The sequence below is a fragment of the Manis pentadactyla genome, chromosome 9, assembly GCF_030020395.1.
Source record: "Manis pentadactyla isolate mManPen7 chromosome 9, mManPen7.hap1, whole genome shotgun sequence".
Lineage (NCBI taxonomy): Eukaryota > Metazoa > Chordata > Mammalia > Pholidota > Manidae > Manis > Manis pentadactyla.
Window position 1 is genome coordinate 121,935,841 of NC_080027.1, and position 27,150 is coordinate 121,962,990.

General features: G+C 44.9%; 1 protein-coding gene across 1 annotated transcript; it reads right to left on the reverse strand.

The window, feature by feature from the left end:
- Positions 1–9,300: 9,300 nt before the first annotated feature.
- On the reverse strand, positions 9,301–27,150 carry LOC118924557 (uncharacterized). The gene is made up of 6 exons (XM_036909433.2): positions 26,994–27,150; positions 12,425–12,692; positions 10,762–10,810; positions 10,410–10,516; positions 9,872–9,924; positions 9,301–9,596 (listed from the first exon to the last, which is right to left on the reverse strand). Exons 2-6 carry the CDS (start codon positions 12,669–12,671, stop codon positions 9,438–9,440), a joined length of 615 nt encoding a protein of 204 aa, XP_036765328.2. The 5' UTR covers positions 12,672–12,692; positions 26,994–27,150; the 3' UTR covers positions 9,301–9,437.

A 27,150-nucleotide genomic window follows, 5' to 3' on the forward strand; every position in this document is an offset into this window, starting at 1 on the left:
TGAGAATGTGTGTTGGGGATGTATGGCAACTGAGTAACTCTGGTGGGAAAATAAGTTTCCAGCCTGGGGCAAATTACCTTTGAAGCTGAAATCAGTCAAAGGGAGAAATAAAGTGGGAGAAGCCCGTTTATTGCTTACAGGCAGCCGTCTACTTCTGCTGGCTGCAAAAAGGGACCCCACCCAACCACTCCAGTCCAGATATACCCTCACTTTCCCCACCCTTGTAATCACCTATTGATATGGAGATGCACTAAGGCCAGGCCAGAGATTCTGGAAATATTGCAATTTTACCCACAGGACCAGTTAATCAATGTAGAATAATGGCTTCATCATCAGATACATTCAGATTTGAATTCTGGCTCTACTAGTTAGTAGTTGGGTGACTTAGGAAAACTTACTTAACCTCTCTGATCCTTTGTTTTTGCATCTGTGAAAGTGGGTTAATAATAAATACCTAATTTGTAAAAAAAAAAAAACTCATAAGTTTATTTGAAGTTAAATAATATAAATAAACAGGCAAAGCACTAAACAGAAGTTCCTTTCTGTGGTAAATGACAAATGGTAGCTATCTAGATTTTTATTCTCTAAATGAAAGCTAGAAAGCCATCCCTTGGGTTGAGTCTGCTCAGGTTTTTATGACCCATGGTGTGTCATGAGCTCACTGTGGAAATATGTAGCTGTAGTTGCAGTTTTCTTTCCTTTGCACAACTTATGTTAAAACATGAAGCCCCACCATCACTCAGAATTTAGGGACGCATGAGAACAGTGAAAGCTGGACAGACGAGTCCCTGACTGGGCTCTCCACACCCTCCAGGTTCACCCTGCCAAGACCAATATGCTCCTCTCTGCTCCTGACTCGGTCATGGTCTCTAGGCTACAGTTAACCTGCAGGAATCAGACCAGGATTCTTGACTCACCTCTTCAGTGACCTCTTTCTATGAACTCGGTGTAGATATGACAGCCGCTAGTTGTGCAATATTCACACTGCTTCTTCTTGTGTGGCCCATTCTTGGACCAGACCCATCTGTGATCTTACTCCAAGGTTTGCGATATCATGCAGTTGTTAAGGGTCCCATGTGTACACTCTCACCAGGACAGATGTGCGATAGAAAGTCCACTTGACTTGGACCTCAGTGACCTGGAGATCTAAGGCATTTGATCTCTCTGGGTTACATTTTCCTCATCTAATGGTAAGGAATTTTGATGAGATCGTCCATGACTGCTGTAAATAGCAAAGTGAGGATTTTTGCAGGTTTGTGTCTTATTCTTCTCTGTATCTTTGATCGCCAGAACTCAGCCTGCACCTAGTAGGTGCTCAACAAATGTTTGTGGCATGGATAAATGAGCAAATGCGTCAAGGTGTTCTGTTATGCATGCCTGGGACATGCCAGCAACTCACATGCTGCCTACCTACAGGCAAACAGCTGGGAAGATGAGATTATGATTCACTCACAAAGGCCCTTACCCTGCTTCTGCCTGGAGGCCACAGGGAATGCATTCAAGCTGGGGCTCCTCTCTGAGATTCTGGTCCAGGGCTCATCCGCTAAGCCCATGTGAGATGGCCCCGCCTCTCTCTGCTTTCAGCTGATAGACTCCAGCCCCAAGAGCAGGATTCTAGGGGAGATCAGAACAGTGATAAATGAAGTTATCACCTTTGTCAAATCAACAGGAAGCTATTTTTGACCGTTTCTCACCTGGAGGAGAAGGAGCGGTTGATGGAGGTCGATAACACTTTCCCCTGTCGCCCCCCCGTTTGTAAGACCACATGCCTTCTAAGCCCTTTTCCCCCTGCACAATGTCCCCAACATTTGTGGAACACAGTATCTCCCAGAGAACACAGTTACTCTCGGCAGTTACTCCATTTTCTCTCTCCATTTTTAAGGGAGGAAAATAGTGTGTCAACAGGATTGGGGAATTTTTGATGAGAGGAAAAAATGCAATCACCCTAATTTGTTTTGTACAATGCTTTGCCTGCATACTTGTGTGTGTGTTTTATTAAATAGATTCCCAAATTGTTTTCCACATTATAACAAATGAGCTTTTAAAACCCACAGTTCTGGTTATGTCCCTCCCTGCTTCAAATTCTCCAGTGGCTTCCCTTTGCACTTAGCACGAAATACAAGAGCCTGAGCAAGATCTAGAAGACTCCCGCGTCCTGGCAGCTGCCTGCCCGTCTCACTTTATCTCAGGTACTTGGCTTGCTCTTCTCTCTTCACACTCCTCCAAGTTCCCTCTGCACTCAAGGGGTCTGCACATGTGGGACCGTCTGTGCCCAGACGGGTGTTGTGGTATTTTTAGTGGCTGCCTAATAGCTCACCTTGTTGATATAATCTGAAATTCCAAACCATTCCTTGGGGCATCATTCACTTTCCAGTATTCTTAGTAGAGACAACCCCATCATGGATAACATTGTACATAATGATTTTTTGTGCTTATTTTAGACTATTTGCTTAGGCTTAAGATCCAGGAGTTGATATCTAGGTGAAAGAAAAGCGTCCTTCCGGCTCTTGCTTCATACTGACCTTCTGCTGTAAGAACATGTGCTCCTTTAGCAGTATTTGAACACGTCTGTTTCACTACAATCTGGATAGCAATGAATGATCACTTTTCAGTAATTATATAATATTATTGCCATGGGTGTTTTCCTTTTCAAGTCTGTTTATTAGTAGGAATAAAATGTTTTACAATGTGTTGAGCACCAACAGCTGTACCAGTTGCTTTATATACACAAACTCATTTAATCCTCACCACAAATTTGCAGGGAAGATGCTGTTAGAAAATAAAGAAACTGAAAATGGGAAGGTTAATTTGCCCAAATTCACAGAGCTGTAAGTAACAGAGTCGGGTTTCAGATTCAGGTCTCGTATTGTTATTTCGAAAGCCGTCTCTGCTTTATGTGTTACTCTTCCACCTTCCTCATCCCCTGATGGACCATCTGCATCAGTGAGCTATACGGACACTCAGCGCGCCTTGGCTGGGGGTGCAGAGCTGCCCCCTAGGTTCCCGGGACTGCACAGAGGAAGCACCCCTTCCCAGCGGGCAGCCTACAGACGGCCGCGCCCATCCCCTACCCGCTTCCTGTGAGACTGACTTTTCTATTGATTAAAGTCTTACTCCGTGAACTGAAGTTTAACCTCAGGGACAGCTGCTTTAAAACGCCCACCTCGCAGAACCGGTCAGGAACCGTGAGCCCACATGAAGTGCTCTGTTAACTAAGCAGCACGCTACAAATGTCAGGCTTTATTATCTTAAAAACGTTTAATAGGAGGAAAACAGAGACTAAGTGCTAAGGAGTGCAGGGTTTCTTCTGGTGTGACGAAAGTTCTAGAATTGGCTACAGTGATGGTTGCATGCCTCTCTGAATCTACTAAAAGCCAGGGGATTGTTAGTGAGTGAATTGTATGATATTTGAATTCTACCTCAATAGAGCTGATATTAAAAAATTTTTATATAAAAGATTGAGGGCTTTGCTACGAGGGCCCCTATGCTCTTACCTCCAATGAGTCTACCATTCATTCATTCACTGATTCATCCCATCGGTATTTTTTGAGTGTCTGTGATGCCCCTGGCTTTACACTAAGCACATGGGATACAGAGGTTTCAGATGATAGACATGGTTCCTACCTTCGTGCAATTGGGATCATAGACTTCAGATAAGAAATCTCACAAAGGTCTGATGAATGTTATATTGTGGAAAGTTAAAGGGGGCCAGGGAACACACGGCAGCCGAACTCATCACAGTCCCTGGTGTGGAATGACCTCAGCGCTGACTTAGGGGGTGCGGGGGGGAAAGAGCACAAACAAAAGCTCAGTGATTTAAGAAGATGCGAGCCAGCCAAAGGGGGAGGGGCCAGTGAGGAGGCTGCAGAGGTGGGTGTGGGCAGGATCACAGAGCACTGCCATCCGAAGTTTGGATTTACCCAGTGGGCAAAGGAACCCACTGAAGATATGTTGTTGATCATTTGAAGAGAGGCAAGGTCAGAGTTTGTTTTTAGAAACCCCTCTTGTTGCAATGTGGAGAATAGATTGGGGGAGACAGAGACTGGAGGCAATTGAACAGATTTTTTTTTTAATACGTAGGAGGTAGAAGTGATAGGAGAGGAAGACTGAACTACTTGGAATGGAGATGAGAGGAAGAGAATTCCGAGGGGACTCACAGATTTTTAGCTTGGGTAAGTGGGCAAGTGGTGGTGCGGTAGGGGAGCGGAGGAGCAGTGGGGTGCCTTCTGTCCCTGATGCGTTGAGTCTGAGTACACAGGGGACTGGTGAACGTGGTAGTTAAGGACCCGGATTCTGAAGCCGGACTGGCTCTACTTACTGCTGTTATCTAACCTCTGCATCATTCAGCTGCTTGTAGATGAGCATGACATCAGCTTCCCCAAGTGCTGCTGTGAAGATGATGTGAATCCGTATCTGTGAGACACTTACAGGGTGTCCATACACTGTAGTCTTTCCACACGAAGCGTCTGCCTTTATTATTGTTACGATACACCCAAGAGGTGAAGTCCAGTTAATTGGATGTATACATCTGTCCGCGGTTGGAGATGTAGATTTCAGTGCCACCAGCAACTGGCTGTCCCTGAAGGCTTTGGGAGTAGAGGGGGAGGGAGAAGCGAGTCCAGGAGAAAGCCCCGAGGCACTCTAATGTCAGAGGGACAGGTGGGGCCTGCCAAGGAGACCCCAAAAGCATGACGAAGACACAGGGGAAGAGAGGGTGGGAGTTCCTCTCAAGGAACATCTGTCTCACATATTAGGGTCTCTGGTGTACCCCCACTTTCTTCATGCAGTCAAGATCACCCCAGTTGGGGTGTTTCTGGGGCACATTGGTGGATTCAGTAAATGGAGTTAACGTCTATGCCCAGAAACATATATTCAGAGTATATTGGGGGAGTGCATTTCTTTACAAAGCCTGAAATACGTCCTCTTATAAAAACAGGACTCCCTGGGGAATGACGGACACCTCTTGACACTCATCGATTTCATAAGTTTGGACCTTTGTTCATTGAGTGTGTCCTTTCCTCCATCTGGGCTAGCCAACTTTGCACACAAATTTTCTTCCACTATTTTGTCTCTTTCGACAGGAAGTGAAAAATTAGGGGCCATGTGGTTTATTCATTTGTTGAGTTCTTGTTTATGAGGAACTGTTGCTGAATGATACTTGAGGCAGTTTCTCACAGGGAAAAAAATGTGTTAAGTGATAATGGCCATTCCTTTCTAACGATGGCAAGATAGTCCTGCTGATCTGGTTCATTCAGCTAATCAGTGAGGAATAACTTCTCAGAATGCTATCAATCACAATATAATCAGTTGATGATAACTCTTTACATTTTCTATGGAATCTTATAGTTTACGGACTATTTTCATATAATGTCATCAGATAATACCTGTCTGTCTGTGAAGTAGTCATTATTATTTCCATTATTCAGATGAGAAATCCTGGACTCAGGGAAACAGTTAACTTGATGAAGGTTGTACACAGTAAGCAAAGGGCCAGGACTGCCAGCTGCCCGGAGGGTGGTGAGCCGGGTGTGCGGCGGACGGCAGTGGAAGCTGTCCACCCTGGAAGTCGGCAGGAAAGGGGTGTGTTGTCTGTGGAGGACTTTAAAATAATACAGCTAGAGGAAGTCTGCTCCAACAGCCCTGCCTGCTGGGCACTGAGAAGCTGGCCTTTTCTGTCCTCCTCATAGTCACATTAGGAGACCAAGTGAGCCTCCTTTCCAGGGACACAGAGAGATTTCTCTCAGGACTTTGAAAAGTGCTTGGGGTTCCCACTCCCTGCCCTTGTTAAAACAGATGCATGTGGGGCGATTTCTTGGGTCTTGCAGAATTCTGCTTTCCCAGGACAAAAAACAACTGACACATGGCCAAACATCTAGAAGCTTCTCAGCCTATTTAATGGAATTTCCCAAGAAAGTACCCACTCACTCACTGAACAGCTGCCCTGAGAGTGAAGGAGAGGAAGACAGCCACCCCCTGCTGGTCCGGTGGACCGAGGACAAACTTCTTCTGAGGATGAGCTTGAGGGATTTGTCCTAGTGCCCCAGGACCTGAGCCTCCTTGGAGTGTATAAGTCATTTGCCCTCTGGGATTTAGCTCGAAATGTGCAGAGTTCTCCCCTCTGAACTGAGGACAGCTACCTGCTCTAATATCACAAAGGCTAGTCGGAAATGTCAGTACTGGAAAGTCTTGCTGTGAGCAGCCCGGAGCTGAGGGGTTTCCTGGAACCGCAAACTCACAGTGCTGAAACTGGGACAGCCCCAGGATGGTGGGTCATCCATCCTTCTAGTTGCTGAGGTTTCTTAATCATTATTTAGTGCACATTTACTGGTGTTGGACTCACCAGGGGTCCCAAGCATAAGGCATAGACAGCCTGGGGGAAACTTTATTTTGGGTACAAGGACCCTGCACCACAGAAGGCTCACCCCTGAGCTCCAGGAAAACCCTGGGGCAGGCTTTCTCAACAGCAGCCTTATTGACATTTTATGCAGGTAATACTATTTTATGGGGGCTTTCTGGTGCATTCTGAGATATTTAACGATATCCCTGGCCTCTACCCACTATATGCCAGTAGCACCCACCCACACACACACCATCCTGTTGTGACAATCAAAAATGTCTCCAGATATTTTCAAGTGTCCCTTGGGAGGGGGAGCAAAATGGCTTCCAGTTGAGAGCTACTGCCCTAGAGATGTCTCTTGCTGCCTCACTAAGAATTTGGGGCTGCTGTGCACAAATCGAGGCTGGGATAGGGGGCATCCTGGCTTCAGTCTGGGCAGAGCCTCTCCATGTGCTCACATGAACATCTAATAGCTACTGTGCCCCGTTCCTGGGTAGAACCCGACCACTGAGTTCCCGTGTGACAGTGCCACCTGGGAAGGGGTTCCCTTAAGCCAGCTCTTCCCAACAGGGTGTTACAAGGAATACTTTCTGGCCTAAAGGATGCTCCCAGGGAAAGAGAAGAGGGTTAAAGAATGTTGCATGGCTATTCACAAAGTACAACACATGTTGAAGGCTCCGAGAAGTCTTGCAATAAGGAAATCTGCTACAATCCAGACTTACACTGTGGTCCATTCATCCACAGATTTAAATACAATTAGCTCAACCCCCAGCTGCAAGTTCTTTGCAAATTCCGGTGCCCTCCTTGCGATTTCTGAGACTTTCCAGAGGGGTTGGCTTCCTGTGCTCACTTCTGGCTCCGGATTCAGCTCCATCCTGCATTGTCCAGCTCATTCATATTGCACCTCTTACCACTTCCCTCTTATTTCTGCTCTCTGCTGACCAAGATGTGGATTTCAGTCCCCTTTCACCTTCCCCAAAATGCCCTCACCAGGCATTGGTGTGCTCAGCAGACTTTACTGAGGTTTGTGGTGGTGGAAGTCTTATGTGATTTAGCCCCTTTCCCCTCAAAACTCCCCTGTCTCCCTAACTTGCTGTTCTTCCAGCCCCTCCTCCCCACCTGACTCCATTCTCCTCACTTTATTGCACAAAACAACTTCACTTTCCCCCTTTATGTAGTCTTGAACCTATTTTCGCTCCTTCAAAGCCTTGTTAACAGGTGACCACATAATTTATCATCCAAACTACGACACTTTTGAGAGTGAAAGGGGACCTGATTCATAATGTCACTGGGACAACACATACACACCAGGAAAGTCCCTGGCAGACCAGGGCACATGATCCCGCCATGCATCTCTGCTAAACAAAGGGCATCTATCCCTGGACTTGCCCTTTATCAATACAGAAAAGGCGGCAAAACTTGGAAATGCTCACGTTTCCTTTGCACCTTCTCCTCCCCTCCCCTGTCCCTCTTAGTGGAATGGAGCCATGGAGCATGTGTTTTCTTATCGATGTGAACCATGCCACCCACCTTAGAAGACAAGAAGTGGCTTCTACTGGCTTTGGTTTTTAAGTGGAAATTTCATTTTCTCCATCCCTCTGCTTATTCATCATTTCTCAAACTGATTCAGTCATAGATCTCATTTCATCTCTCACCCCAAGACCTATTAATGTCTTCTGCAACTAGAGCACATTTAGGGGAGCTTTGAGCCCAGAAGTAGGGATGACTGTCTAATGTCACTGAGATAACTTTGGGTGGTGATGGGATTAAGGTGGAGTGGAGACCAGGAATCAGGTTCTGGAGTGACCTATAAATGGGGACAGGGGATTCTGGATATTAACAGATGAGAGCAAAGTTGTGTGGTGGGGTACAGCCAGAGGATAGCCTCCAAAGGACCAGGGGGCCCTATACAAACGATCCATGGACTACGTTGTGGGAAACATGGCCTAGGATCACGGATTTCCAAATTCAGGTGCTGATTTGTAAACTTCATCTCCCCCTACCACCTCCCCTCCACTCCAGACACACTCAGCTCCTTGTTATTCTTTGACCATGTAAGGTACCCTTCTACCGCAGGGCCTTTGCATTTGCTGTTCCTGCTGCCTGAAATGCTCCTCCCTGTTTATCCTCAGGTCTCACTTTCTCACATCCTTTAGGTTAAATGCCAATGAGGCCTTTGCTGACCATCCAATACACAATGGCAGCCCACTCCCACCTGGGAGGTGTTTCCTACCTTCCAATACTTGCTTAATTTTTCTCCATGACACATACCTCCACCCTACGGTCTGTGTACTGGCTTGTTTATTCATTCACTGACTATCTCCCCTTCCTAGAAGGTAAGCTCCATGGGGACATGATTTTGTCTGTTGGATTCATTGCTGTATTCCTAGAGCCTAGAAAATGGTGTTTAATAAGTATTTTTAAGTGAAGAAGGAATGACTCAATTGCAAAGTTCCAGACACCTTGCAGTCCACATGGCAGCTGTTCCTGGTCAGCGGCAACCCAGACCTCTTCTCCAGGTGGCCCCCCATCCTTTGCGGGCATTCACCAAGGCACTCCCTCAGGGGGAAACGCATCCCACGTCCCTGCAGCCTCCACACACACCTCCTCCCCCCGGCACTCGGTATATTGTCCAGCAGTTCTCTCGGGCAGACATACAAAGCAGTCAGCCACTTACATCTCCACACACAGGAGCATGACTCATGAATTAACTCGTACGGGGTGTTAATTCTTAACAGGGCAGAACAGGAGCGATAAAATCCAAAAGCTGGGCCCTCGGCGGAATGAGCCCGAGGCTCAGGAGGGAGAAGACCTAGAAAGGGTCCCTTGGCCGGCAGTCGGCCTCAGGAATCTGCTTCCGGGGCTACCGGTGGCTTGGACGAGCATGTCGCTGTGTCTCAGATGTCACTTCTTTCCATTAGAACTGCACTTTGTTACCAATCAGTTACAAGAAAACCCAACCATTTTCCTCCATCAGAATATGTTTGATGAATTTTTTTTAACACACATCCACACACGTACATCTAAAGCAAAGCCGTGTCAGTATCCAGCCGGGGCATACGTCCGACTTTTCGCCCTGAAGCATCTCAGCGGCTTCCCATCAGTGGAATACAATAGAAGCATATTCCACTTGGTCTGGTGATGTCTTCCTGGGGCGACCGAAAGGGGGCGCGTTGGCATAGACAGCGAAGTCATCCTCTTTCCAGGGGGCCAGGTTGATCACGTTGGAATATATGGCATCGGCACGGCAGGAAAGGTCCTTTAGAGACAGGCCTTGGTTAGAGGCAGATGGCTAGGCACTAGAAACTTCCAAAGACAGAACCCCCTACTGGGTTCCCTATAGGACAGCGAACAGGCTGCTGAGTTCTTGCCGAGCACGCCCTGGGTCCCCTTGATTCTCAGAAACATTTCTGGTAGGACTGTGTTCTGTCTCCTCCCACCACCTCCTATATGGAGTCTTTCTAAGAAACGGCGTGAAATCATGGCAGAGATGACTGGGAGCCACTCTGGGTTACAACTGGACTATTTCCTTACCGAGGATCTTTGGAGAAACTTGGTCTGATGCCTCAGCTGTTTCTTAAATAGTCCTAGAAAAATTAATACTCAGAGTCAGCCTGAGTTGAGGTAGTAACCATGGTTATTTGGTTGATTGCTGGACTTAGGGTTAAACTTTGAAATGCAAAGTCCACTATGTTCAACCCACTGGGCCTCTGAGAGCAAGCTAAATGCCCAGGAAGGGACAGGGGAATGAGCAACCTTGATATATTTTATTATTTTGGTTACTATTCAGATGAGATTATTTGGCATCAATGTTTCTTTTAGTTGATGCCCATAAGCCGTGAGTGTATACGCCGATTGCTCGTATATGACTTTCAGCATGAAGGACTTGTATCAAAAATAAATCTTGCTGCTCTATGCAGAGTCCCTGGCAACTCCAGAGAACAGATCCCATCGCCCGCCCCCTCCCGCCCCCAAGGCTGCCCCACAGGAAAGACACCCTCATCTCCATCCCCCATCCCCAGTTTCTCCCCGGTCTTCATTCCCAGTTCCAGGGCCAGCTCCATCAACTCACTCTCATGCCTCCATTTCTTCAGGGACATGGAGAAGAGACCCACCAGGAGCAAGATGAGGGCCACCACACCAATGGAGCCAGAAATGGCTGTGGCCACTGTGCCAAAGCTGAAAGAAGCAAACAAGAAATGAGGATGTGCCAGCTTTGGTGACCCTGGGGCCCCTCCACTGCTATCGGAGCTCTCCCACTTCTGGGCTTCCGCATTCCCAAGAGCAATCATCTCCTGCCTCCATTCGGAGCCTCTCTCCTCTGCCCCAACCTCATGACAACACCCCCATCCGGGCCAAGCAGGCCCCTTCTCCCCGGCGCCCCCCAACTCCTTCCCCTTATGTCCAGCCCTTCTCTCACCCACCTGCTGAGTTCTACAAATTTAGTCTCTGGCTTCAGGGTGGTGAAGTTCTCTGCAGAAAGGGATGGGAAGGGAAAGGAAAGGAGATGTGAGAGTAATTCTTATACACCTGCTATAGACTGTTTGTGTCTTACCGAAATTCACATGTTAAATCCTAACCCCCAATATGACGGCCTTTGGGAGGTGATTAGGTCATGAGGGTGGAGCCCCCCAAGGAATGGGATCAGAGTCCTTATAAAAGAGACCCCTAGAGAGTCCCCTCACCCGCCTCCACCATGTGAGGACACAGCGAGAAGTCAGCCGTCTGTGAGCCAGGCAGCAGGCTCGCACCAGACACTGAATATGCTAGTGCCTTGATCTTGGACCTACCAGCATCCAGAACTGTGAAAAATACATTTCTGTTGTTTATGGAGTCCACGCAGTCTGTGGTAATTTGCTAAAGGAGCCCAAACAGACTAAGACACCACTCACGCGAATGAGCTCTACAGGATCTAAATGGTAATACGAGCTACCATTTACTGGGGACTCAATATATGCCAGGCACATTCATTACCTCGTTTACTCTTCCTAAACAGACAATGAGGTAGGACTAATTATTATTCCCTCCTTGTAGTAAAGAAACCAGCTCACAGAGATCAAATTTTTTCAAGGCCACTGAGCCAATAAGTGACAAAATTTGAACTTGAACTCACATCTGTCTGACTTTAATTTGTGTGGTCATTTCACTCTCAAGTTCTGCCACGCCTACAGGGGGTTAAGGGGTAGCAGTTATGACGGGATGTCCAGAAAAAGGACAGCCAGGACAATGCGGGTGATTGGTACCCAGGGAGGAGCATGTAAGAGGGCTGGAGGGGGATCAGGACACCAGAAAGTTGGTCTGGAACTAGGGAGAGGTGGCAGGTGTGAAACCCTACCCCCGTGTTCTGGGTAGGGGTGGGGGGCTTCTAGCATCCACACTGTGAAAAAATTTCTCCTGCACCAAGGGAGGGAGACACCAAGCCCATCCCCTCCCCAGCCATAGTCTGTCCCTAGATTCTCAGAGTTAGAATGAATCTTATAACAAATCTAGCCAAACCCTCCAGCTGTACAGGTGAGGAATCTTAGAATAAGCCACTCGTCCCACATTAAATGCTGGAACCAGGACTTGAGTCCATGTTTTCAACTCCAAACCCAAAGCTCTCTTTGCCTGCACACGGACCCCTTCCTGTTCCTTCTCTGACAAAGTGAAGCTGCACAATTCAACCCACATAGCAGGTAAGTTCTCTCCACATACATGTCTTAGAAGCTGGCTACTCAGACCCCCAGTGCAGAGATTGCTGCTAAAGTCGGTGGAGGGAACATATGAGACCACTAGGGCAGTCTAACACCCACTGACGATAAATAGCATCTGGAGTAGAAGCACACGAAACCAGATGGAATTGTGCAGGGCACCCTAACAGCTCACGTCCTCTCTGCCTTTTTTCCTATCTCCCTTCTGAGTAAGATGGCTGACCTCACTGGTCTTCGGGCAGTCACTTAACTGCTATGAACCTCGTTCCTTTCATCTGTGAGATGGACGTCCTATGAAAACCTCCCTCCCAGGGTTAAAAACTAAATGGTCAGACTATTATTTAACAGTAGGTATAATAGCCACCTGCCTACAGCTGGTTTCCAGCTGGTCTCTGACCTGAGCAGAACAGGGGTGTGGAGCTGTTAAGAAAGGCATCGCTGGCTCTCGAGTCCTGCAACCCACAGTTTGTCCAATTCATTTTGCCAAAGAGTCCACGCAGGAGGTGCTGGTCCCAGGCGCTGAAGTTCTTGGGACAGATGGTCCCCTTTGGCTGGAAGCAGAGTTTCTCAGAGGTATTTCGCAGTAGCTGGCAGACACAGGACCCAAGGGAGCTGGCACCTCTCTCCTCCTCCATCTCTTTCATTCCTCCTCAGGAACCTGTTGGCTGGGAAGAATGTTGGAAACTCACCACTGGAGGGGAGGCCCTCAAAAGGCACTGAGCTAGCATCTCTCTCCTAAGGAAGCCATCTTCAGCTGGCCTTCCCCAAACACATAGTCCAAAGTCAGCTCCCCAGCCTCTCTGCCGCATCACCTTCTGATCTATTAGCACAAGAATTTGCCCCTATCATTTAGTTGTTTAATTATTGTCCATCTCTCGTCATAAGAATATAAGCTCCATCAGAATGGAAACCTTGTCTGTTCTGGCCATCACTACATCCCAGTGCTGAGAACAGTGCTCATGGAATGAAAAAGTTCAATATATACTTCTTGAATGAATGAATGAATGAATGAATGCTAAAGACTTGGTTGTAGCACCTGATCAGGGTCACTGATAAGGGCTGGAATCATGGTGAGCCTCCACCACAGATTTTTGAAACCCTTGGTTGATGGCAAATCTTTGTCCTTTGAAGGATAAGTTGATTTGAAAGTCTGAACCAACCAAATTGTGTGATAAAGTAGGTGATAACTGAACTGGGTAATGCCAATTTTGGAAATAGAGGAGCTGTAACTACCAAACACCAAGAGCAAAGCCCTGGAGGAGCTTGGAGGAGGACGTCCTTCCAGGCATGGGGGGAGCCCAGGCAAAGAGAGTGAGAGCACGTGGCCCCACCGGCCACCGTCACAGGCGGTAACGTGCCGCCTTGGCCTCCAGCCCCTGCTCCAGGTGTGCGGAGGGAGACATGTGTTTAAGGACAAATGAAAGAGGACCTGTCACCCTTCTCCATGCTCAGTCTTTCCCAGGTGTGCAGTGCTCCGCGCAGGCCACCTGACGTGTGATCTGGCAACAGACTGCATGAAGGAGCAGGTCTGAGACTCTTGCGCTCTCCCACCAAGCCAGACATTAGTAGTGAGATCAGCAAAAATGGAAAACAATGCCTCTCTTCTCACTAAACTTTTCGTGTTTGGGAAAACAGGGTTATTTTTCATTAAACTATGTTATTTAGGTGAATACGTAATGGCTTTAGTACTATTTTTTAATTAAGTAAAGATTTTAAATTATTCTTGGTTTTAATTTTCTAATGTGATAAGTATAAATACACATAACCTTCATAAACAATAGCTGTTTGGGTTCCTTAATAACTTTTAATGGGGCTGTGAGACCAAAAAGTCTGAGATCTGCTGGTCTAAAGCCTTGTGGTGTTTCTTTACCAGAGGGTGGGAGGGGGCATTTCTCCAAGGCTGTGGCACAGCAAGGGGCGCCAGCCAGATGCGGAGAACGGGAAAGGTGTTCTCATACGGCCGTATAAATCAAGGAGGACAGCTACCTCTTGGGAGAGAGAACTCTCCAGGGCTTCCTGGCTGGCAATACGACAGCTGTGCCAGAGGCGGCAGAGCCCGGGCAAAGGGGGGTGAGGTTCTGAGGTGGGGAGCCAGCGAGGAAGCAGAAGCCACACGCCCAACCACGCTGCTGACTGCCCACCCCTGTAATTCCCAGGGTCACGGGCCCTGCCCCAAACCCTTCCTGGATGGCTGCTGGTGCCTGAAATTCCAATCGGGTGTTTCATTCCGTTGGACAAAAGGCAAATTCAATCTGAAACAATATCAAGTATCATTCAAGCTTACACGAATGTGTAAATAACTTTACAGCTATTGAGATAGATTGGGAAGTTACACTTTAATAAAACAAAAGTCTGTATCTGTGGCAGGTGCAGGATGGTTGTGTGGGAGGCCATAGAGAATAAAGGGGCCCAAAGAGGATTAAATAAAGAGTCATCACGACAGTCATGATGGCAAAGTGCCGCCAACAGAGGAATTTGATCAAATTAATCCTGAGCAGCCAAAAAAAAACCAAAAAAATCCAATCCAGCCAATTTTTTTTTTTTTTTTGTATGTGGTATGTGCCCAGCAGTGTAAGTCAGGAGCAGAAAGGAAATGGACGTGGGCCCTGGACTCGGAGAGCGCTGCCCCACCTCACCCTCCCACCCCGGTGTAGCCAGAAAAATATCCATTGACCCCAACAGCTGAAACAAAAAGCAGGCATATGCTTAGTGTTAAAACAAAGGGCTATTCCAACATCAACATTCTCTGGAAGAGTCATTCCAGAAGATGATCATCAAAAAACTTCAACAAAGATCCTGGCGCTGTTGCAGTTGTAGCTGCATTCATCCCACCGGTTCCTGGACTTGCCATGGGAATGAGGAAGGAGATATCTAAGCTGGCCTGTGCATACAGTAAAGCAACAAATTTGACTGGATCTATACTGTTGGAACTCAACCAAGAATTAGGAGAAGTGCAAGTTGCAGTGCTCCAAAATCTTACAACTACAGACTATCTACTGTTAAAAGAACATATGGGATGTGAACAGTTCCCAGGAATGTGTTGTTTTAATTTGTCTGATTTTTCTCAAACTATTCAAATTCAGTTAGACAATATCCATCATATCATTGATAAGTTTTCACAAATGCCTAGGGTGCCTAACTGGTTTTCTTGGTTTCACTGGATATGGCTGGTAATTGTAGGTCTGCTTTGGTTATGTAGCTGTATTCCTATTATGTTAATGTGTGTATGCAATTTAATTAGTAGTTTAAATCCTATACATGCTGAAGTTACTCTACAAGAAGATATGTCAAAGAAATAATCAATCTTCCCATGTTTTCTCCCGCCTGCTACTTCTATAGCTTTTCTTCTTCCTTCCTAATTACAACCCTTAAGTAGAATTCGTGCCTCATATCAAAATTACCGAGTATCATAATTCTTCCAAGTGGTAAAGATACCTCAAGACAAATGCTGGGCATAGAAGCCACAGGGCATAAATATGCAAAGAAGTAAAAAGCTAACCTTTTCAAACAATAAGGCTTCTCTCTCACTTACCAACTGTACATTTCCCTGTATGGCCCCGGAAGATGACTGGTTAGCCAGAGACGGGTAAGATTCCTCAAGGGAGGAACAACCTAAGACAGGCACAGTCGCAGGGGGGCCATCAGGTGAGAAATTGGGGATCAACAGAGGTGAGGCTTAGAACCTCACCCCCCCTGTTTTGAGAGAAATCTTCTGCATCCGTGGATGTTTTATTGCCCTTGTCTAGCTCAGATTAACACATAGTCTATAGGCACACACCTGATCATCTACATTTGCTCTCTTACAACACTAAACTATGTTTTCTACCTTTATCTTGCATCTACCTACCACTTCAGCATTTTATTAAAAAAAATAATAATAATAAGGGAGAAATGTGGGATTCACATATAAATCAAGTATAAAAATCAAACGAATCATATTAGACCTGATTGTTTATAGTTCATGATGTGTGATCAAAACCGAAAGTCTCTGTGATGACTGCCCTTGTACTGTTCACCACGTAAGAACTTATTCACTATGTAAGAATTTGTTCACCATGTAAGAACTTGTTCGTTATGCTTCAAAAGATTGGAGACTGTTGAGAATTAGGCTTGGGGTTGACTAATGATTGTGCATTGAGTCCCCTATACAGAACTTTATTGTTGTTAACAACCATTTGATCAATAAATATGAGAGATGCCCTCTCAAAAAAAAAAAAAGAAAATAGGCAAAGATTGCTTCTCATATCAAGCTTATATTCTAGCACTGAAAGACAGAAATGAACAATAAAAATGATGGATGAAGAAATCGTATGGCATGTTAAAAAGTGATGTAGTCTATGTAAAAAATAGAGTAGGAAAAGTGGCCTCAGCAGTGACGGGTGGGGAGAGGGGGTGGTGGTGTTAAATAGGGCGGTCAGAGAAGGCCTCATTGAAGAGACGATGAAAGAGCAACGCTGGCAGGGCTCAGGGGCTGAAGGTGTAAGTAGTGTGCAGGACAAAATGTTCTGTCGACAACCCTCCTCCACCCTTTTTCGTTCTTGACAACTTCACACCTCCTTGGCAGCTTTAAGAAACATGCAGAATGATCTGGTTAAACCGCAGAGATTGGCAACCTACAGCATGCAAGCCCTTGCCTGCTTCTGCACGGCCCACATGCTGAGCATGATTTTCACAGATAAACATTTCCAATCAATTTAATGATGGGGAGCACTAACTTTGTGTCCTAAGTTAAACAATATTCCAAAAAGAATAATTTTATTCCCCTTAGTAGCTTGTATTACACTTGAATTTCATCAATAAAAATTTTTGTGGAAAAATGAAATAAAATAAAATAAAAAATAAAACAAAGAGCTATTGGATCAGAAAGGAAGAATAAGACATTGCTAATTCAGGGGAGGAGAGAAGGCTGCTTGGAGGAAGTGGCATTCGTGCTGGTCCTGGACAATGAGAAGGACTCCTATAGGCAGTGCTGAGACTGTAGACATAACTGGGTGCTATGAGCAAAGGGTGCCAGATGGAACGTGCAGTCATTTTTCCCTCACTGAACATCTGAAACCATTGAAAAGACAAGGTGACCTGGACCCCTGAAGATGAAAGGAAGCTGTCACCTAGGAAAGAGGGATGGAACCTGGGGAGACAGGGTATAGGAAAGACAGTTCACAAACAAGCCTTCAACAGCCCTGCATGGACCAAGACCACGTCTGATTTGACTTCTCTTCCCAGCATGTAGGCCAGTGCCTGGAACATAACAGACCCAAAATAAATGCTTTATGAATGGGTGAAAGATTAGATATGCTCCTCTTTCCCAGGCTGGCCACAGATGTACCACTGTAATCGAGTGGGGCCATCAGGAGCTGAGGAAAGGAAAAATGTTCAAACAGGCATCCTCCTAGCTTCTTCTGAAGTAAATATTCTCACCATTTCTGGGACTTCAGCTGTTTCTCTGGTTGTTTTTGCAAGAATTTCATTTCTCAAAATAGAAACCCTATGTCCTCTTGAGGTTTGTAACAGAGCCATTTATTGGGTGGGGGCTGCTTTAAAGATCATCTTTAGGTTTTCAGCTTGCACAGTGGCTTATTTGCAAGATTCAAACATGGCCTTAAAATTCGGCTTTCTAAGAAAATCCAAATGTCAGCCTTTTAGGCTCCTATAGAAGATCACCCGTGAGTATGTGAAACCAGCAACTGTCCATAGGTGACTAATAGGAACTGACCCCAAATCCATCAGAATTACTGTCCTTTTCTGACTCTGCACATATACTCCCATCAATTTGAAAAACATAATGCAATTTTTAAAAAAAGCACATTTTATCAAGTGCCAAATGGAAATCTCATGCACATCTCATGAATTCATTTACTACTCAGAACTGAGGACATCTGCGGCTTCCAGGACACGTGCCTTCCAGTCGGAAAGAGTAGGCATACTTATCCCCATTTTAGATGAGGTGACGGGGGATTCCCAGGGAGCAGTGAGAGAACTGCCTATGGTCACAGCGAACAGAACAACGAGCACCCAAACACAGGTCTCAGGATCCCTTAGCCTTTCCTCCATTTTCTACACAGCTTGTTTCTATGTATGTAGGAGCACTTCATTAACTGTGATGGCCACATAAACATTAACAGCAGCCAAGGATGGTTGTTCAGGTGGTTTATTACTCAAGGGCATGATGTCTAAGGGGACCAACTGCATCATAGATATTATTACTTTGAATTTTTTTTCATATTTTTATTTAACTGCTGACTCCAAAGGGAGGTGATCTATATTCTTAGGACAGTAAGTTTCTGGCAGATAATAATCAAATATCTTATCTAATAAAAATCTATTATCATGGTAATTTTCTGATAAATGGAAATAATGGCATTTCTAACAGTATTGACATTTACTACAGAAATTGAAGTAGAATGAGTTTGATAAAGATCTGGCTAATTTTAAAGATTTATAATACTTAGTGCTTCCAAACAAGGAGCAACTTTTCCAGCAGTTATTTTGGTTTTTATCCAAAATTTTTAAAAAATCTGTTAGTATTTGCATGTTGGCTAAATTTGAAATTTTGTATTGTAATTCATATTGTCTGCCTGAATAGTAGCTCAGAGTTCCTGATGTTAATTTATCAGATTTTCATTATGTTATAACTTTTATAGTAATTAATGTTCATTTGCCATTACCCACAAAGTAATTATTTTATGTTCATAAATTAGAAACTTCTACATAGTGAACTGCTAATTAAAGCATAGCTATTGTTTATGGGTTGATAAAGATGATTTCTCCAGGACAAAAACTAAGTGAAGTTAAATTTCACAGCTTGCTACATATTATTGTTTAAACTTACAAATTCTAAAATAAAATGCCAAGTTCATACATTACTTCTTTCCACATATGGGAAAGAAAGGTAGTGAACTAAAACCAGAAAATGAAAACCTGCCTCTGAAAGAGAGGAAATAAAACTATTTGTGTGGTTAAATACATTTAGGGAGAAAAAGGTGAAATGTCAAAAAAATGAAAATAAAAGAGTTTAGAGCCATTGGTTTCAGTGAATGCATCACAGAAATGTGAGCAGGATGAGAATTTACCTTTCAATTCCATTGTCAACCATGACTGATGGGTTTCATGGAAAATTATAAAACCGTGCAAAGATTCAAATATGTGGCCATGTTGTTTGAATATGAAACAAAGGCACACTAGTTGAACATTATCCATCTCAGCAAAGAAATTTTTACTTCACAATATGGGCAGGAAGTTTGGGAAATGTAACAAACACAAATTGTTTTAAGTGGTAAGAGAAAAAAAAATCACTAGATTCTGGTTACTTCATTACACCACAAAGGATTCTGCATTTTGCCAGCATTTTTGAGAATGAAAAATCAACTGGGAAAATAAGAAAGGGTGCAAATACCAGGGAGCATTTGGCGTTTTGATAAACCTGAAGAATCCAAAATGAGCATCGGTAGTACAGTGTATTCAAATTTCAAATCTGATTTGAAAAATATGTAAATACTGCAAAGCAGATTCTGTACGATGAGGAAAACACTGGCACGGTTTTGTTGAACACATAATAAATGCAGTTCTGTTTTTAGCAAGATATGATCTAGCATTCGGAGGATCCTGCAAGAAAATGTATGACCATTGAGAATTTTCATTTGCAGAAATCATAGACTGATAATAGCATTAGAACAAAACACTTACCCAGTATGCAAACACCAAAGAACGTTATTATTTAGCAGAAGAAAACCAAAAATCAAATATAGATTTGTTGACTGAAATAATTCTAAATAGTGTAAGAAATGCTAAATATTGTACAGTTAAATAACTGAGACACATGCCCTGATGTAAGCCACATGGAATAGTTATTTTTAGATCTCTAAATCTCCAAAATGCAAATATGTCTAAAGAACATTTTCAAAGTGTTGTTCTCAGTAAATGATACAGCTGGAGAAGGGTTATACAGATTTTTCGTAGACCACCACCACAAAAAATAAAAACATCGAATCTAGGCCATAATAATTTGAGACATAAAACAATGATGAAACAATTAATGACAAACTTACTGGATTTCAACCTAAGGCCCTCCAAAAAATCTTGAGGCTGTCCATTCTTTAAACCTCGTAGTGAAGAATAGAGCAAAAAGTTCTTTTGACTTCGCCAAATTCTGTCACATCCTCCAAGAACAGTTTGACGTCAATGAAACATTAGAGAATCATGAAAACAGAGTGATCCAACTTATATTTGAGATGACTGTCAAGAATATAATGGAAAAGTCAATTTGAAACCACTGTGACCCGAAAAACTCAACTAGAAGCAGTCTGGAACATTCTGTTAGAAACCGTTGATGTAAGTAAAGATATAGATTCTAGAATACAAGCCAAAACTATACTTTTGAAAAAATTTTAAGAAATATGTCTGCTCAGCAGTCATTTGGCATAAAATTTATAACATATGACAAATTTATGACAATAAAAATGTCAAAAAAGCAAAACTCAAAGTTGGTATAATAATGTCCTTGAGAACACCGCTCAGATGAAAAAACTCTGGGAAAAACACCAAGTTTTACACAGTTCATAAAACAAAGCTTAGGAAATATATGTTATTGATGTTAAACAGGCTGTAGTCTCCTGATATTAATGGTAACCCCTCCAAAATAGAAAGTGTGAGAAAAAGGAAAGAGGAGACTCTCTTTGGTTGGTAATCCTACCATACGCTGTTTTACAATCCAAAGGTCAAATTCAAAATCAAATTTTCTTTCTATATCAGAAACAGCAACATCTCCTTTAAAAAAAGGTTTAATGATGCTCAGAGACTATCATGATCTTTTCAGGATTCGAGGTGACATGTATTTGAAAAATTATGATAACTATGAATTTCACCAACCGTTAAAAATATCTGATTGAAATGGAGGAACATGGCAGGAACAGTGATGAGGAGACATTGATGACATTGATGGCTATGAGAGGAACTGAGATCATGAAGCCACTTTGCCAACTCACACTAAGCGCCTTGGAATATTTGCAGCAATAATGTATTAGATTTACTAAAACCTCTGTAGCTCTCAAGATATATTAACGTTGGCAGCATCAGCCACCAGTGGAAAATATGGCCTGTCACATTTTCAAATTAATAAAAAATGACTTACTAGCCATAGTGTCCCAAGAAAGACTGTCAAATCTAGTCACCGTTTCTGTAGAAAATCAGATATTGCAACAAGCAAGCTGAAATTACCGCAGGAAATTTTGTTTCGGTGAAAACTATTTTGCAACTGAAACTGCCTTACAACAAACTGTTATATCCCGGAGATTTTGAGTCCTAATTCTTGTGACTAAAAACAGTAATGTTACATCGATAATTTTATGCATATGATTTATATAGAATCCACTTGTTTGTTGTACTAAGAACAAAATCTATTAACTTGAAAGGATTTTACTTGAGAAAGGAGCCCATTTTGTTACTCCCACAAATTTGCCATAGGGACCAGCAGCGACCCTTCTAACAATTTGTGAAAAAGCGACAGGGGCAGAGGCCAGACAGTCAAGCATCTAATTCTGGAGTACGTTGCCTTGTGCATATTATCATCACACATGAATTTGCCTGACAACGGTCAGTGTCCCCCAGCCACTCTCAGGACAAGTGCCTGAGGCCTTACACAACCCTATGAAGCCTGTCACGATCTGGACCCTGCCCACCTCTCCAGCCTTGTCTTTTACCAGTTCCTCTTTAAGTTTAATTTGGTGGCAGCATAAAGTAAGTTTCCCAAATTGAACTCCTCCTTGCTTGTGTACATGCCCCAGGACACCTTTCCCTGCTTCCTGCTCTTCCATCAAGACTAACTAGGCTGAGATGTCCCCTCCTCCAGGAAGTCTTCCCTCTCTAATGCACACCTTTCAGGGTTCCTAGTCTGGGTGACCCTCCTACACAGCACACGAGCATAGCACTTGTCACACACAGCTGTCATCTTCCACTGCCGTGTCTGGCTTCCCTACTGGACTGGGCCCTCCAGGGAGAAGCCGGGTCTGTCAGTCAGCTCACTGGGTTACTACTCAGTCTCTGGTACTTGGACAAAGACACATGCAGATGGCCAGGTACAACACCCATATAACAAGCTCTATCTCCCTAATGATCAGAGTAGTTAAATTAAAACAATAACATAAAGCCATTTATTTTTTTAAAGAATGAAAATGTTCAGTCCTGGTCAGACACGCTGGCAGGACAAATTGTGACAGTCTTTGTAAAGGACAATGTGGTGGTGGGTATCAAGAAGCCCCACAAATGTCCCTACATCTTTGGCCCAGTAACTCCACTTGGAGGAATTTATACCGAGGAAATAGCTAAGGATGTGCTTGCAAAGACTTGGCCGTAAGCCGGTGACTGCCGGGTCACTGACACAGCAGCAGGTGAGAAACATGCTCCAGACACGATGGATTGTTGTGTAAACTGCAGGACATCCTTAAAGTGGAATAAGATTTAATCATTAAAGTGATCTGTGGAAACCAGTTTACTGAGAGGAACGATATTCATACCATGTTGTCAATAAAAAGCAGATGACACGACAGAGTGTCATATACACTCCATTAAAATAAGTACCCTGTGTGTCTGTATGGATGTGCTCTGTGCATTTTTTCCCCCCTCAGCAATATATTGGCCATCTTTCTACCTCAGTGTCATGGAAAAGTTAAGTACCCAAAATGTCACTAATAATCACCTCTGGGGGGGTGAGATTCCTGGTGACTTTCATGTTCTTTCCTTCTCTGTGTTCTCTCATTTTTTTACAGTGGCATAAATTGTGTTAAAAGAGAGAGAAGTGGTGAGGACAGGGCAGATAGAAGAGGGTAGAGCTGGGCAGAGAGAGCGCCCGTTCCCCAGGGTCAGGCCCTCTCCAGGACGGGGACAAGGGAAGCTTTGGAAGGCGAAGAAGGTTCTTAAGAAGTGTTCCAGGCCGATGGGATGGCGAACGGCCTGGGCACAAGTGAAGCTGCCTGTGGACCCAGCCCCGCCCCCCCCCCCCCCCGAGGGAAAGAATCTCGGGATAGCAAACCAGTAAGACAGCTTTTCACAGCCCCCAGGGTCCGAGTATGCACAGCGCCTCCCTCCTCGCAGCCAATAAAGCTCCTCCCCCTCTTGCCTCCCTGACCTCTTTCTGGCAAGGCCAACTTTTAATGCAGGTCAGGGAAGCACTTTACACTGAACCTCACTTAGCCACGGATCTATTTCAATGGGTGATGAGCAAAGGTCAGACTTTCTCCACTTTCCTGGGATCCTATTTAAAAACCCATTTCAGTAAATGTCACCTGAACCTAGTGCACCCGCCCTGGGCTTCGGTGGCGGTCACTTTATATTTAGCTCAGTTTGAAATTCAAAGGCGGATGCAGAGATGTTAAATAAATACATGCGGTAAAGAGAAAGGGGTCGCTGTGAAAGGAAGACAGGAGAGCATCGGTGGGGGCTCGGGAAGACCCCAGGGGCTGGAGCAAGGACTCAGGGTTCCCCTCCAGGACGCCCCGCTCCATCGCCGCCAGGCACTCCAGCCAGTTTTCTTTTCCCCGTTTATGCCACGAGTCAGAAGGGCTTGGATCGCCCAGAGGGAGGCGGGGGCCACCCAGCCTTGCCCCTCGGAGGCTTCTGCGCAGGCCCGACCGTGTGGCCCCCACGGGGCCCTGCACCGCCTCCTGCCCCTTCACCCACGCCTCTCCTCTCCGTCCCACCCCGCACACCCCAGGGCAGCACTGCCAAGCCTGCTCCCTCAGGATTTCAAGGCTGGAATCCCCACCGGGATGTGGCCTCCCCCTTAGGAAGGGGCGGTTGGCTTTTCCCACCATCCGTTGGCCACTGACTGGGCATATGTGCGCCACACTCCCTCCTTGTTTTGGGGGACACAGAGCCCCTGCAGTGGCTTTAGGAGCAGACAGGAGAGCCTGAGAACGGCAAGTCAGCAAAGAACCCGCTCCTCACCACATCCTGTTTATTCAGCATTTATTGAGTGCCTACTGTGTGCTTCCCACTTTGAAAGGCTCTCGGCCAGTTAATAGCACACATAAATTTCTTTTCCCTCCGCAGTGCCACACTGTCCCCTGGGGTAATGACGTGTCCTTACACCTCATTCAGCATAAGCCTTGTCATTTTTGCCTTTGTTTTTCCCAGATGGAGCCCCTGTTTTTCTGAAGGTCATTTTTTTTTAGGAGGGGTATAAATAACAAGCTTTAGCAAAATAGAAAAACGTCTTTATCGTGTTCTTCCCATCACAGCTGCTGCCTGAGTGTTAGATTAGCCTCCAGGGTCTTTCCTTATGGGTTTGTACAGAAAAAAATTAATTTGAAGGTAGCATATATCTTGACAATCTCCTTTGTCTACATTTGAAAGATCTTTGAAAGAGTTTGGTTGTTTGCTTTCCAGAAGTAACTTAATAGGGCTTTTCTTCATATAAAATGCTCCCCTCCTTTTACTTGCAGCTGCACGCTGTTGGGCAAGGGTCCTCGACTAGTTTAATAGTCGTGAAATGAGTTGAACAACAGGCAAATACTTGATGCTAATAAGCACGCTTGAAGAAACAGGTTTTCAATCCTTACGAACTCGGTTCTCTCTGCCCCCCATACCTTCAAATCCTAGAACCCAATTTTCAAAGAGTCTCAGATAAAAAAGAAAATGGGTCAGGAAAATACATCCTTTAACATCAAGGCCTTCCAAACTAGCAGCGAATTAATTTATGGCTCTGCCAAGTTGGATAGATTAACATCACGATTCACCCTGAAATCCTTTTAGGAGAACAAATTACTGCAGGACACTTCAATGTACCCTCCAGAGACTGGGAACAAGAAATGGCAACTCATTTGGAAAAATTAACCTTCATAGGCCTTCTTAGCAGCTGTGAGTGGGTGTTGAATAAAGGTTTACGTGAGGCCCGAGGTGGGAATGAAGAGAGGGGCTTAGGGAGCTTAACTCTCTGTTGCCCAATCAGAGCTGTAGCGGAAGAGCCCCAGGCTGGACCCTCTTGCCCCTTACATTCAGCTTTGACAAGGGACAGGCTGTCAGAATCCTAAAGGGAGCACTCCTCAGGGCGTCCCAGCTTTGATGCCCCTCTTACAATAAAACAGCTTTTCAGGCAGGATTAATAAGCAGGCTTGTGAAGAGACTTGGCATCCCCCTCCGATCCGCTACAAATGATGAGGGTTTCTCGTCATCAGAGCAATGATCCCAAATTGAAATTCCCAAGACAAACACTGGTATGAAACCACTCTGGGAAACACCTGCCATGTGGGTGGGCCTCAAAACCCCCCTAGTCCTTGAAAATGAACTTGGGCTTTCCTGCCCACCCATACGACGTGGACTCTGTTGTCTGGGATTTGATTTTCAGCATATTCAACAGAAATGTGGACATGAAGAAATAACAGGTTCTCAGTATTAAAAAAAAAATTCTATTTAGAAAAAAAGTCTAATTCCAGGTGTAATTGCTCTGCAATTAGGGACTAAGTGACAAGGGCAGCCTAATTCCGATTCCCCAGCCAGCCAGGGTGGGATGAGTTGCAAGGTCCTCTTTGTTTTACAGAGTGGAAAGCGTTGCACCCTAGGCCACTTAATCAGTTAAGGGCCACACCAGAATTAGAATGTTTCCCGGGTGTTCTAGGACCCAGCCCTGAGCGAGTTCCTTGCACAGTCTAGAAACCTGTGTTGAAGAATAAATCATCAAGGGCCTTCCTAATGAGCCCCTTCCATGTGCAGGCATAATAGGACCTACAGATAAGTGGGGGAGCCCCTGTAGACTTACTTCAAATGATGCAAAAATGAAGGTATGTGCGACTGGTCAGGGAAAACTTGCCCTTTGAGCCAAGCACACCAGGCTTCCAAGTCTTGACCCTGCACCTCTAACTAGGTGGGTGATCTTGGGAAAGTTATCGGAACTCTCTGAGCCTCAGTGTCTTTATCTGAAAAAGTAAATAATGCCTACCTCGCAGAGCTGTCATGTAAACATATTTAAAGAAACTAACATTTGTGAAGCTGGTAGCCCTGGTGCTTAATAAAAGTTGGTCTCTCTCCTATTTGCTGCCACCTGAATCTCTTTATCCCAGAACAAAGGGTGTGATTACAGATTAAGTGGCATGAGCAATGTGTTCGCTAAAGTGTAATCAGTGATTCAACAACTATAAAATACACAGGAGAACTTACCCTGCCAAAAAAAGATTGAGGGCTTTACATGCCCGGGGAGAAGGGCATTTCTAGTCAGCTTAGATTGCTGAGAGAAGAAAGAGTGGGAGAAGGGAGGCCAGCGCAGCATTCACTAGAGAAGTCCAATGGAAATAGAATGCCAGCCACGTATGTGATGTGAAATGTTCTAGTAGCCACGTTTAAAAAGGCAGTAACAGGTGAAATTAATCTTAGTTAACCCAACATATCCAAAATATGATTATTTTGTCTTGTACCGATATAAAAATTATTGAGATATTTTGTTCTTTTCCCCTACAAGTCTTTGAAATCAGTATGTGTTCTACACCTTTGAAATCAGTATTGTAATTCGGACTAGCCCCATTTCAAGTATTCACCATATTGGACTACGCAAGTGTAGACCAGTCTCCATGTGCCAACAGCTGTTTGGGCTTGAGGAGGACTGGAAGGTCTAGGCTGGAACATGTTTCTGCCCTCAAGATGCTCACTAACGAATTTGGCATCTAGGACAGATGGGGGAAATTTAACCTAAAGTTTCCCAAACTGCTAATCATAGGAATCAGGCGGCAGTGCAGTCCTTTTGCCCCAAGCCTTAGACACACCCCGGCCACAAGGACAATACTCTTTCCCACTATTGGTGTGAACACTTGTCAGATTACGCACCTGATTTGGGGGGTGGGGGTATACGGCACCTTAGGGAACAGTTTAAGGGAAGGGGGGGAGCCTTGCGCTGCAATCCCTGTAGACCACCTTGTGCTCTGTCACAGCTGAGCCCAGATTTCAGACAAGTAGGAAAGAAACTGAGAGCAGTCTTAACCCATTACCTGTCTCCTGGAGGGGCGGCCGCAGGAGGAGCCATCCATGAGGAAAGGGAGCTGCTGTCACTGGGGCTGCCCTCCGCCCTGCCCGTCCGGGTTCCCGTGCCCCTCCCTGGAGAGCCTCTTCATTTCCTCCCCTGCCAGGCTGTGCTCAGAGACTCTC